This window comes from Apium graveolens, unplaced genomic scaffold, assembly GCF_009905375.1.
Source record: "Apium graveolens cultivar Ventura unplaced genomic scaffold, ASM990537v1 ctg5281, whole genome shotgun sequence".
In the NCBI taxonomy this organism is placed as follows: domain Eukaryota; kingdom Viridiplantae; phylum Streptophyta; class Magnoliopsida; order Apiales; family Apiaceae; genus Apium; species Apium graveolens.
The window spans coordinates 51,895-66,428 of NW_027418909.1; the positions used below are offsets into that span (position 1 = coordinate 51,895).

Below are 14,534 nucleotides of genomic sequence, written 5' to 3' on the forward strand. Positions count from 1 at the left end.
CACTAACAATAAAATTTCAAGAGTTTGATTAGTCTGTTGGTGAAGATCATTGAGGGAACTGTACAACTAAAATTGAGGAAAAAAAATCCAAAAGATTGATACTAATCATTTGAAAAACTGATCTAAAAACCGAGGAACCACCTTCTTAATATCGTTTACTATTGCATAAAAAATTTATTATACGGTTCAAAAAAATTACGGTAATCAAAAAAATACCTAACATAGCACTAGATAAAACTATTTTCATAAAGCGCGGTTATATATTAATGAAATTTAAATTCAGTTATACTGACACTCACATACAACCGGTAAATGAAAATCTTGATGAATCCTTCTTTGTAGTTCAAACCCATCCATGCCTGGCATGTGGACATCAGATACCACCAGATCAAACTTAATGACTCCAGTCCGTAGGATGCGCAAAGCATCCAGAGGATGTTGGGAAAGTAATCTAAACTTATTCTGCTATTTCAGTATTTTATTTTATTGATTTGGTTGTGCTGTCATGATCTGTAACCAAGTATTTGGTTGCAATGGTTAATTGTTAATTGAGAGTTTTCAGGAGGAATAAAAGGATAGTCACTAAGTAATTGTAGGATATTAGTTGTAGTTTCTGTTTTTAGCATCTTGTCTGTACATTGAGTCTTGTATAAGTACGCTGGTTATGATGAATGGAAAAATACATTGCTGCAATATTTCTTCCCAGTTGCAAAACAAACACATATATCTATATTTATTTCCAAGAATCTGGTATCAGAGCCATAGTGAATTAACGGATGTCAAAGGACAGTAAGACGGAGACAAGCAAAACAAAAGAGATCGGACTGACCTATCCTATGTTGAATCGAGGAAACTACACGGCGTAGGGTTTAAAAATGAAAGTCTTTATGGAGGCGCACAGAGTGTGGGATGCAATTGAGCCTAAGGATCCGAAAATAGTGATTGAGGAGAGAACTGACAAGGTTTCACTTGCCGCTGTGTATCAGGGCATTCCGGAGGACATCTTGTTGTCGGTTGCGGAGAAAAAGACGGCGAAAGAGACTTGGGAAGCAATAAAGACGATGTGTCTAGGTGCCGATCGTGTTAAGAAGGCGAAAATTCAGACCCTCAAATCTGAATTCGAGTCTCTAAACATGAAGGACAATGAGTCACTTGATGATTTCTGCATGAAATTGTCCGGACTAGTGACAAACATACGAATGTTGGGAGAAGAAATTAAGGAAGCATATGTCGTGAAGAAGCTACTTCGAGCAGTCCCTGCAAAGTTCTTGCAAATTGCTTCAACTATCGAGCAGTTTGGCAACTTGGAGGAGATGACAATTGAAGAGACTGTTGGGTCTCTTAAAGCCCATGAAGAGAGGCTACGAGGTCAAGTCGAGACCTCTGGAGGACAGTTACTTCTCACAGAGGAATAATGGACCAAGAAAGACAAGGAGGAAAGAAAGCTGTTGTACACGCGAGAGGAATGGATGCGGAAAAACAACAAGGGTGGAGCCGATGTGTCCTTGAGCCAGAGAGCCAGGAGTAACAGTGAATATCGAAGTAGAGAGTCTGGACGTAATTGGTGTGACAAGAGTAAAGTCCGGTATTTTAATTGTGGCGCATATGGTCATTATGCGGCTGAATGTAAGAAGCCTAGACGAGATAAGGATCAGAAGGAAGAAGTAAATATGGTGCAGATGCAGGATGATGAACCTGCTTTGCTAATGACAGAGTTTGAAGAAAATAATGAAAAAGTGATGCTGCTCAATGAAGATAAAGTAGTGCCAAAACTAAATAAAAGTGATGTGGGGAATCAAGTAGACTCAAATCTATGGTATTTGGACAACGGTGCCTCAAATCATATGACGGGTCAGAGATCTAAATTTGCAGAGTTGGACGAGAACATTACAGGGTACCAATTTTGGAGATGGTTCTGTCGTGCACATTAAGGGAAAGGGTTCAGTAATTCTATGCTGCAAAAATGGAGGGGAAAGAATTCTTCGTGAGGTAAACTACATTCCCACTCTTTGCAATAACATTATTAGTCTTGGGCAAAATGTCGGAGGAAGGAAATAAGGTGATTCTCAATGGCGAGTATCTATGGGTTTATGACAAAGAAAATTTGTTATTAATGAAGGTCAAGAGATCGATGAATAGGTTGTATAAAATCATTATAGACAGTAGGAAATCAAGTTGTTTGCTATCAAAGTGTGATGAAATCTCGTGGTTTTGGCACTCTAGGCTTGGCCATGTAAATTTTAAAGCGATGTCGTTGATGTCCTCAAATCAGATGGTGCGGGGCTAGCCAATGATTAAATAGAAAAATGAAGTGTGTTCTGGATGCTTAATGTCAAAGCAAACAAGGCGACCTTTTCCGTCTCAAGCTACTTACAGTGCAAAGGAGGTTTTGGAACTGGTACATGGTGATTTATGTGGGCCAATTACACCAGCAACTCCTGCCGGAAATCGATATTTTCTTTTGTTGATAGATGATTATAGTAGAGTGATGTGGGCTTACATGTTAAAAAACAAGGATGATGTACTTGAAACGTTCAAGAAATTCAGACTCCTAATTGAGAACAGCCCCGAGAAGAAAATCAAAACGCTAAGAACAAATAGGGGAGGAGAATTTTGCTCAAAGGCATTCAACTCGTACTGTGAAGGGGCAGGAATAAATTGACATTATACAGCCCCCTACTCGCCACAGCAAAACGGCGTAGTAGAGAGAAGGAATAGAACGGTGGTTGAGATGGCCCGGAGTTTTTTGAAGCAGATGCAGTTACCATCTATGTTATGGGGAGAGGCCATTCGACACTCAGTGTACATTTTAAATCACTTACCCACAAGAGTCGTGTCTGGAGTAACACCATACGAGGCCTGGTGTAAGACTAAGCCTGACATTGGGCATGTTCGTGTCTTTGATTGCATAGCCTACATGAAAATACCATCACAATACACGAAAAAACTCGATGACAGAAGTAAAGTTGTAATTAATCTTGGAAAAGAACCGGGGACTAAAGCCTACAGGTTATATGATCCTGAAAATAAAATATTACACCTAAGCAGAGATGTCGTATTTGACGAGAAAAAGGCATGGGACTGGGAGAAAACCAGTGAGGTTGAAGAAGCTTGAACTGGTACATTTTCTGTGATGACTGGGTTTACAGATGAAGAAGAAGAAACAACTGAAGGGGAACAAACACCAGTGACACATGGTCAAAACTCAAGTGAAGAAAGCTACCAAAACCCAAGCAGTGAGAGTTCGAATGATCAAACAGGGGAAAGTATGTCAAGTTCTGAGTCTGAAAGCAACACCGAGCACCCAAGAAAATTCAGAACTCTATAAGAAATATACGATGCCAGTGAGGCAATCGAACTTGAAGACGAAGAATTGTTACTCATGGGCGTGGATGAACCATCGAACTACAAGCAAGCAGCGATGGATAAGAATTGGCGATTGGCTATGAAACAAGAGATGGACGTAGTTGAAAAGAATAATACCTGGAAACTGTCTGAGCTACCCCCCAGCCACAAAGCTATTGGCTTAAAATGGATCTACAAGCTCAAAAGGGACAAGAATGGCAAAATTGTGAAGTATAAAGCGAGAATTATAGCTAAAGGGTATGTGAAAAAACGGGGAGTGGATTTTGAGGAGATTTTTGCACCCGTCACTCGACTTGAAACGGTGCGACTTTTACTAGCTCTGGCTGCAAAACATGGCTGGGAGGTGCATCACCTGGATGTAAAAACAGCATTGCTGAATGGTGATATTCAGGAAGAGGTATATGTTTGTCAGCCAGATAGTTTTGTAATAAAGGATAAAGAACACCTCATATATAGACTCATTAAAGCATTATACGGCCTAAGACAGGCCCCTCGTGCCTGGTACGCCAAGCTGAGTAAGAACCTGGAATCACTTGGGTTTAACAGGTGTCCGTATGAACATTAGGTGTACACAAAAGGGATTAGTGATGAGAGACTAATTATTGGCGTATATGTGGACGATCTTTTAGTGATAGGGACATCAATTTCGGTCATTAAGGATTTTAAGAAACAGATGGGCGAAAGATTTGAAATGAGTGATATGGGTCATTTGTCTTACTACCTTGGAATTGAAGTAGCACGAGGATCTGGTTTTGTTGAACTTAAACAAACGGCGTACGCCAAGAAAATTCTGGAGAAGGCTGGGATGGTGGATTGCAACCCAACAAAGGTCCCCATGGATGCAAAGGAGTGTCTCACGAAAGATGAAGGTGGTAAAACTGTGGATGCCACTCAGTTTAAAAGTATGATCGGAGGTCTGCGCTATCTGGTACACACTCGACCCGACATAGCTTACTCGGTTGGGATGGTTAGTATATTCATGGAATGTCCAACTACACTCCACCTAAATGCGGCGAAGGGTATTCTACGTTATGTGAAGGGTATAGTTGAATATGGCTTGGTATATACAAGGGAGAGTGGTAATAACTTGCTTACTGGGTACTCAGACAGTGACATGGGTGGAAGTATTGAAGATCACAAGAGCACGGGAGGAATGGTTTTCTACATAAATGAGAGTCTCATAACTTGGGTTTCGCAAAAACAAAGGTGTGTGGCACTTTCAACTTGTGAAGCAGAATTTATGGCAGCAACTGCAGCTGCGTGCCAAGCTGTTTGGTTGATAAAGCTTTTGGGACAGTTAACTGGGAATTATGTGGGTCCTGTAGTACTGTATATCGACAACAAGTCAGCTATTGACCTAGTAAAAAACCCGGTTTTTTACGGACAAAGCAAGCATATAGACATTCGCTATCACTTTGTTCGGGAGTGTATTGAACGGGGAGAGATTGTAATCAAGCATGTGGTCACGAACAGTCAACGAGCTAATATAATGACTAAAGCTCTCAACACAGTCAAGTCCGAGAGCATGAGGAAACTACTGGGTGTGAAAGATTTGCATAAATAAGTTCAGATTAAAGGGGAGAATGTTGGGAAAGTAATCTAAACTTATTCTGTTATTTCAGTATTTTATTTTATTGATTTGGTCGTGCTGTCATGATCTGTAACCAAGTATTTGGTTGCAATGGTTAATTGTTAATTGAGAGTTTTCAGGAGGAATAAAAGGATAGTCACTAAGTAATTGTAGGATATTAGTTGTAGTTTCTGTTTTTAGCATCTTGTCTGTACATTGAGTCTTGTATAAGTACGCTGGTTATGATGAATGGAAAAATACATTGCTGCAATATTTCTTTCCAGTTCCAAAACAAACACATATATATATATATATTTATTTCCAAGAGAGGATCCTTGGCAGTCAATACTATGAGAAAACAAAACAAGAAAATATTAGACGCAAAATCTGTTAAGTAACGATATTTTATTATTCATTCAAACTGAGACTCTAATACAGAAAGAAAGAGAACATGTCCTACAAAGTAGGAACTAAACCAACTGAACTCCTAAAAATATTCAACTACTAACGTTGTTCTCCAATACTCCTATTATGACGCTAAGCACCTGATGACCACGACCAACTCTTAGCATCAGATACAGACATCAGCTAACAAATAAAGCAACAACAAAATAAAATATATAAACTAACTCGAGTTTAGATTAAATACCCACAATATTTTCATTGGTACTTTCATTTTTTGAGCCACTGTTCTGGTTATTTGACTTGCAAATCTCCATGTCGATAGTTGAAATGTATCTGCAACAGTAGCGGAACCAGAATTTCGATAGAACAGATGTAGCGCCTAATTATGTGTCCAATATGCATAAATATATACCACATGCAGAGCAAGTCGGAATCTACGTATGGGTATTTTGGGACATGAATGTGAATGGTGAATAATTATAATAACATTTTTTTTAATATGACATATTTCCCGAAATGTCATAATTAAGAGAACTTTTTGTGAGATCTAATTAATTTTTCTTGATATCAAGACACAATATTAAGCACTCGTCAAAGTTGTACAACAAAATAATATTTATTATAATTTTAGTTTTAACAGAATTTCTAATTGTGTAGGAATTTCGATCTAAGATTCGGAAGTTAATTGTCACTTTTTTATTTGAAAATTGATGAAAATAGCAAAAAGTCGGATTTCATGTGGATACGAATATATGTAACTACAAATGCACAGAAATTGTTAATTAAAACAATAGCACTCATATACGTCTCGACCTAATCGGTGAAGCATGGGCTCGACTCTATCACTAAAATATGGTGAATAATTTTATTAATTTTAACTTTTTTGTATGACACCTTTCCCGAAAAGTCAAGGTTGAAAGAAGTTTTTGTGAGATTTTATTTAATTTTTTTATATTAAGACACAATCTCTAAACACTCTGTCAAAATTGTTGAGCAAAAGAACATGTCTTATAATTTTATTTTAACAAATTTACTAATTGTGTAGGAATTTCAATCTAAGATTCGGAAGTTAGTTATCACTTTTTAATTTGAAAATGGACTGAAATAGCAAAAAGTTGGATTTTACGTGAAAATGAATATATGTGACTACCGATAATATGCACAAAACTTATAAACCAAAACAATATCACTCAAAAACTCGACCTAATTGGTAAAGTATGGGCTCTGTTAGATACAGAACTTGATGAAATAAAAAAAAGGAATATTTTTTTCTGACTTCCATATGTGCATATTACAGCATTATATAGATAAATGGATATATCTATACTCTTCCTAGAATTCATCATAAATTTGATACATGAATAATTTTCAAGACTCTTGGTTTCATACACTAAACACTGATAATAAGTTTAGGACCAGAACATTCTAGATACTTGGTTAATGGGAATTACAAATTATCTTTTTAACATCCCCTCTTAATTTGTAATTCTTAGTCGATCTCTAAAGTATGCGAACTTATCACTTGAGACTGACTTTGTGAATATATCTGCAACTTGCTCATTTGTACCAATGTAGTCCAAGCGAATGTATTCGTCTTGCACCATATCTCGAATGAAATGATAACGAAGTTTAATATGCTTGGTCTGAATATGAAAAACAGGATATTTAGTTATTGTTATGGCTGCATTGTTGTCACAATAAATAATAGTTGGATCATTCTGAACTTGCTCTAAATCGAACAAAATTCATCCTAACAAAGCAGTTTCATATGATGCTTCTATTGCTGAAACATATTCAGCTTCTGCCGTAGATAGGGCTGTTGTTTTCTGTTTTTTTATGACCAAGGGATAACATTTGTTCCTAGTAAGAAAACATATCCAGATGTACTCATTCCATCATCCAATGATCCTCCCCAATCACTATTAGTATACCCAACCAACCTATTATCTTCATTAAGAATATATTTGAGACCATGATTCTTTGTACCCTTAAGATAACGCATTAAGAATATATTTGAGACCATGATTCTTTGTACCCTTAAGATAACGCAGAATGTGTTTTACAACTGCATAATGTGTATAACTTGGATTATATATAAATCTTGAGAGAAGGCTAACTGACTGTACTATATTTGGACGGGTATTTGTGAGATATATAAGTTATCCCACAAGTCTTCTATAAAGTCTTTCATCAACCTTGTCTGAACTATCAACAAGTTGTAACTTTTGATTTGTACCCATCGAAGTTTTTATTGGATTACAAAATTTCATGTGAAACTTCTTTAATAGACCATCAACATGCCATTCTTGAGACAAAAATATTTTTCCTTCTGATTGCTTCATTTGAATTCCCAAAAAACATTTCATGAAGCCTAGGTTAGTCATCTTGAATTCTTCTTTCATAGAATTCTTAAAATATTCTACCAGATCAGTATTAATTCCCAAGTAAATTAAGTCATCCACATATAAACACGTAATCTGAAAATCATGCGTACCAGATTTTTTAATATATAAGGATGGCTCATTTTTTTCTTCTCTGGAAACCTTTTTGATGAAAATAGCCATCTATCTTGTTGTTCCAAGCACACGGTACTTGTTGGAGTCCATATAAATCCTTAATAAGACGTAAACTTTATCTTATTTTTCTTTTATCACGTAGCCTTAAGGCTGCTCTACATAAACCTCTTCATTGAGTTCGCCATTTAAGAATGCTGACTTGACATCGAGTTGATACACTAGTAGTTGAAGTTGAGTTGGCAAAGAAAGAACAGTTCTAATTTGTTTTCATTCAAACTACCAGAGAAAATAGTTCAGTGAAATCAACTTCGGGCTGTTGAGAATATCATTTCGCTACTAACTGAGCTTTGTGCTTTTGTACACTTTTGTCCTCATTATATTTCATTTCAAAAACCAATTTGACTCCAGTTACGTCTTTGTTAGTTGGACGATCAACAAGTTGCCACGTATTATTTCTCTCAATTGTTGAAATTTCTTCATCCATCGCTTTTCTCTAAGTTTGTTCTTTTGCAGCTTCTTCAAAATATTGGGGTTAACCAATAAAGAATGCCACATTGCAAGAATCGTATACATCATAGATTGAGCGAATTCTTCTAACAGATATATTCGTGGTACCTTCGATTAATTCCAAGTCTTTTATAGGACTAGAATCTTCATTGAATTCCAGTGTATATAAGGGAACATCAGTTGCAGGTGATTGAGGTGATTTTTCATCAAGAATCCATCTTCCTGTTTCATCAAAAATCATATTTCGTGAGATATTAATATTCCTTGTAGTTGGATTGTAGAGACGATAGCCTTCTGACACTTCACTATTACCGAGAAAAATAAGTTTCTCTCCCTTTTCATCAAACTTTTCTCTGCGTTGAGCGGGAATGTGAGAATGAGCAATGCAGCCGAATACTCGAAGCCCTTGTACATCAGGATTCTTCCTGAACAAGGCTTCATAAGGAGTTTTGTTAAAAACAACTTTTGTTGGAGAGATATTGACTATATAGATGGTTGTATTAACAGCCTTGGCCCAGAAGTTATTTGCACGACCATTACCTTTTAACATGCTTCTTGCCATTTCGACAATTGTCTGATTTTTGCTTTCTACGACGCAATTTTGTTGAGGGTTGTATCTGATTGTTAGCTGCCTCCAAATACCTTTCTCTTTTCAATAATCTTGAAAATAATTTGATAAGTACTCTCCACCGCATTCTGTTCTAAGAGTTTTGATTTGTTTGTTACTTTGTTTCTCAACCAATGCCTTAAATTGTAGAAAATAAGTGAAGGCCTCAGACTTTTACTTGAGAAAATAGACCCACATCATCCTTGTATAGTCAACAACGAACAAAAGAAAGTATGTGCTGCCATTTATTGACGGAGTTCGTGATTCACACAAATCTGAGTGAACCAATTCCAGCGAGGCTTTTTCTCTCCAAGCAGTCTTTGGAAATGGCGGTCTTTGCATTTTCCGTAGATGCATCCTTCACAAACTTTATTTACATTTGAGATATCAGGTAGACCAACCACCATATTTTGTCTTTTAATAATTTAAGGCCCTTGAAATTGAGATGTCCATATCTCAAGTGCCATAAAATTGAATCGTCACCGTTATCAACTTTGAGAGCAAATATGTCATGTAGTGGAAAAATTAATGGAAATATTTTGTTTGGCATCATCTTAACTTTTGCCACTTTAGATTTTTTTATAAAAAATACTACATTGCTCATCATCAAATGTTAGAGAAAACCCCTTTTTCATTAGTTGACCAGTGCTTAACATATTTATGTTAATTTTGGAACATAATAAACATCAGTAATTTTTTAAAGCTTTCCTTCTTTTGAATGAAAGGTAATGACTTATTTGCCTTCAATTTTGAGAGTCTTTCCATCTCCAATCTTTACCTCAGACTTTTGACTTTCATCAAATTCTGTAAATAATTCTAAATTCCGGACATGTGATTACTGCAAGCACTGTCAATATACCAACAGTTGTGTTATTGCGGTCGTGCAAAATGTATGAAAAAAAACTTGCGCGTCTCCATCCTATTCTGAGAAACTAGCATGGTCTCTATTTTGAAACCAACAATACTTCTGAGATTGATTTGGAATTTTGCATCTTTTACAACAAAAGTTACAATTTCTTGATTCATGATTTATTTGTTGCATATAATGCATTTGGAAACTTCAGTGGCTGCTACCACATGTTCAAATTTTGCAGACAGGCTTTTCAAGACTTTCATCACAATCTTTTTGTCTTCTAAGGTATCAACGTAACTTATAATCTGATTTGTTATGGTTGAAACTTTGGAGAAAAAATTCGGAGACAGTTTCACTTTCTTTCATCTGTAAATTATCAAATTCTTTTCAAAGTGATTGAATCCTTTGAATTACTTCTTCAGGATATCCCATGCTTCTTTTGAAGTTTCAACACTCATGATACGAGGAAAAATGGCTTTCCTGACTCCTTCAATAAAGAGAAGAGCTCTTGCATCCTTTTTTTTATTTTTTAATTCAATTTGCTTAGCCGTTGTCCAGGAAGTTATCTCCTTCGGAGTTGCTGCTTCGTACCCCTCTTCAACTAATTCCCACAAATCATAAGACATAAACAATGTCCACATTTGAATGCTCTATAAATCATAACTTTCACCATTGAAAATGGGAATACTGTTGACATGCTATTTTATGAGAGTAGTGATATTATTTATGTATTTTTAGGAGTGAGATATGAGTTGGTGTGATACCTAATTTGTTAGGTATAAACCTTGATGAAATCAGGAAAAGGATATATCTAGACTCCTAGAATTCTTCATAAATTAGATACATGAATAATTTTCAAGACTCTTGGTTTCATATAGTAACACTGATAATGAGTCTAGGACTAAAACATTCTAGATACTTGGTTCATGGGAGTTACAAATTATCTTTTTAACATGCTCGGCCCAGTCGGTAAAATATGGGCCGTAATTCTACTTTAAAATTTTTATTGTAAAGGTTTTGGAAGTCTGAAAAAACCTAATAATGTAATTCAGCGGGTTAAGATTATTTTTTTACGAGGAGATATTAATAATTAGTCCTTATTTCATTTGAAAAGTTCTGCTATAATTTATTTTTTAACTATTGGATTTTCGATGTAAACATGTGGAAGGGTTGGATTATGCTATTCAATCACCTACAAATATTATGTATTACTGATCTTAAATAATATGATAGTTTGTGTAAGTACTAAGCCACATTTTAAATTCATATAGTTTTTTAAAATACCGCAATATAGGTTATTCTCTCATATCATTTTACTCCTCATTTCTCGACTTACCTAAGGCATTTAAATTTCAAAAATTAGCTACTTCTAAATCTAAGGTAATATTTATAGTGGTGCTTCTTAAGTGTATGAAAGATAACCGATTAAAATGGTAGATAAAGGTTAGGAATCATGTGTATTTTGGAATGATAAGCAAAACACATAGCATAAAACTGGCTAAGTCAAATCATACGAGTAATTATCAACGGCCTAACGGCTATCTCAAAGCCTAGTAGTTGATATTGTACTTATCAATGGATAAGTTTTTTGTAACATTTTCTACACGATTCTAGCTAGCCAGTATCAAATGCCTGGATACCATCCAGGAATAATGTATCGAAAACTTGAGAACATATAATGCCGGTGAAATGGCTCCTTAACATCACCTGATCTGACATTGTTGCTTCTGTTTGAGGCTATGTATCAATTGCTAGTAAAGAAGAGTTATATATATATATATCTATTAAGAAGTAAATATGAATTGTATAATCAAGCTGATCTGATCTGAAACTGCCATATCAGGTGGTCTGTTTTGAGAAAGCTAATTTTCACTTGACACCATTTTCTAGATACGATAAGGTCTCAAATATTAAATTGAAAATTAAAGTAACATAACTGAAATCTTAAAACAATCGTCAGAGTAAAACTAAGCAAAACAATTATTCAAACCCACAAAAGTTTGATGATCATTACGCAGTCACTGCGAGCATAAAATTTGTTTTTTTCAACCCACCAGGGGTTGATAGAAGTACTCAAAAGTCAAGATAGTTGTCGCCTTCAATAAATTTAGAAAAAAGCGCCCAGAAGTCATCATCCGTTCCCTAATAACATTTCACAGAGGATTTATTCATTCAATATATAGTTTAGAATTTGAACTGCTAAGCTACTACTGTAAGCTAGGGTTTAGGGTTTAGGATAGTATCAATTCAAAACTGGAAGTCTCAGTATTGTCTGCTGAGTTCGCAATGCATCCATTGTCATTGCTTCTATAATATGTGACATGTACAGTATGAGTTAAGCATTGAAGTTGATGAGCATAAGAGACTCATGTTCATTTTTAACACATGGTACTTAATTATGCAGTACCCTGTAGATATAGGAAGATGAAGTAGATATAGTTGCAAAAGAAGAACAATTAGTTCGTTAAGTACCCTTTCTGCAATATCAATATATAAATAAATTTACATATGTTAAGTATATACCTCATCAAGGTTTGTGTGCACCTTGTTAGCATTTGGCATGTCTTTATTTCCCAGAAAGGCATCTCCAAAATCAAAATTGTTTCTGACATAGCAGTCTTGATTTTGGTTCTACATGTGATAACACGTAGAGGAAAAAGTTGAAGATAATCAATTAAGCAGTTATATATATATCTAAATAATTTTACATATATTAAGTATGTACCTCATCAAGTTTATGTGTGCCTTGTCAGCATTTGGCATGTCATTGTTTACCAAAAAAGCATCTCCAAAATTAACATTGTTTCCCAAGTAGTGGTCTTGATTGTTGTTCTACAAGCGATGACACGTAAAGGAGAAATATATATAATCACGCAGCAATATATCGATATCTAAATAATTTACCATACATTAAGTATATACCTCAATAAGGTTTGTGGGCACCTTTTCAGCATATGCCATGTCTTTGTTTCCGACATAGCAGTCTTGATTATGACCTACATGTTAAAACACTTGTTTGAATAGTTGTAAAAACTATGTGGTATATCAGAGAGAGTAGAACGTAAATTTATGTTAATTTACTAAACCTTATCAGTTGATTGATAGGTACTTCCATCAAGGAAAAGGTTACTATGATCAGCAGGTTCATATTGCTGCTCAGGGAGAACATTATCCAATGTAGAAGATGTCAAATTTCTCTGTGAAATAAATGTATTGCAAACTTCTTGTCCACTGCCAGTATAGCAGTTTGGTGGCTGCATTTGTTTAGAAAAGCCATTTTGATTCATGGGAATCGTAGCCAAGGTTTGGACATAATTAAATCCACTGCAAATCTTGTCAGTGCTGGAAAATTCTGGTGTTTGTGGTTGGTACATCAGACTTGGATATGTACCGTTTGTTAGGCCACTTGGGCGAAAACCTGTAGAATGACAAATCAAACAGTTTCCACCCAAGCTCATTCATGTTAACAAATGCCTGACAGAATGGTGTCTAATATTTAATTACCTGGATTGGTTGGTAGCTTAGTTTGTCCGTAACCAGGTAGTGCCTTATGGCTGAGAAACGATGAGGACCACCTTTTCCCATTTTGGAGTGTTTTAAACAAGTCTGGATTTTGTTCTGCTTCAGACTGTTTCTCTTGGTCGATTCGGTACTTCTGCGAATATTAGAATAAAGAAGACATTAGAACAGCAGAATTAGAAATTCTCGTCACACAGAAGAAAAGGAGAAAAGAGGGGGGAGGAACTAACTTGCAAGTGACTGGCTACTTGTTCCCTCCTCAGTCCAGGCACATTCATTACGGTAACAATGTTCCTCGGAATAGATCCTACAACAAAAATTCATCGCGGACAATTCAAGTATGTGAGACATAATCAACATCATTAAACTGTAGTGAAAGACTTGTTAAAATGTACCATCTTACCTTGAGGCCCTAGATGCTGCACAGCTCTTACAAACTTGTCATGGAGAAAAGGTGTCCAATTAAGCTTGTTCTTTTTTGTTAGAAAAGCTTTGTCTTTCAGAACTCTGTTTTTGCCATGATTATGATCTTCATTATCAGTTATCTGAAGCTTTCGCTTCGATTTCTTTTCATATAACTTATTACCAGTGTCATCTTCATTGTCCTTAGCAGAACTATCATCAGATACTAAGTTTTTCCCTTTAGCTAGATTCTTTTTCCATTGGTTCACAAAATCCCATATTGATTTCATGTCTTCTGTAGTAATGGGCTTAACTACGAAAAGGGAAGCTCCACTCTGACTTCCCTCGCATAGATTACTAGCTTCTCTGTCACCTGACATCACTAACAATAAAATTTCAAGAGTTTGATTAGTCTGTTGGTGAAGATCATTGACGGAACTGTACAACTAAAATTGAGGAAAAAAATCCAAAAGATTGAACCGCCTTCTTAATATCGTTTACTATTGCACAAAAAATTTATTATGCAGTTCAAAAAAATTGCCGTAATAAAAAAAATACCTAACATAGCACTAGATAAAACTATTTTTCATAAAGTGCGTTTATATATTAATGAAATTTAAATTCAGTTATAGTAACACTCACATACAACCGGTAATTGAAAATCTTGATGAATCCATCTTTGTAGTTCAAACCCATCCATGCCTGGCATGTGGACATCAGATACCACCAGATCAAACTTAATGACTCCAGTCCGTAGGATGCGCAAAGCATCCAGAGGATCCTTGGCAG

General features: G+C 35.7%; 1 protein-coding gene across 1 annotated transcript; it reads right to left on the reverse strand.

Annotated features, from left to right (window-relative positions):
- Nucleotides 1–13,519: 13,519 nt before the first annotated feature.
- On the reverse strand, nt 13,520–14,125 carry LOC141702558 (two-component response regulator ARR12-like). Its single transcript, XM_074506223.1, has 2 exons — nt 13,747–14,125; nt 13,520–13,650 (listed from the first exon to the last, which is right to left on the reverse strand). The coding sequence occupies exons 1-2, from the start codon at nt 14,123–14,125 to the stop codon at nt 13,520–13,522; spliced, it is 510 nt and encodes a 169-aa protein (XP_074362324.1).
- Nucleotides 14,126–14,534: the final 409 nt, after the last annotated feature.

Coding starts and splice junctions, on each gene's coding strand:
- LOC141702558 (XM_074506223.1), bottom strand. CDS start 14,125: ATGTCAGGTGACAGAGAAGCTAGTAATCTATGCGAGGGAAGTCAGAGT. Junction 13,651..13,746: donor GCAGCATCTAGGGCCTCAAG/GTAAGATGGTAC, acceptor TTTTTGTTGTAG/GATCTATTCCGAGGAACATT.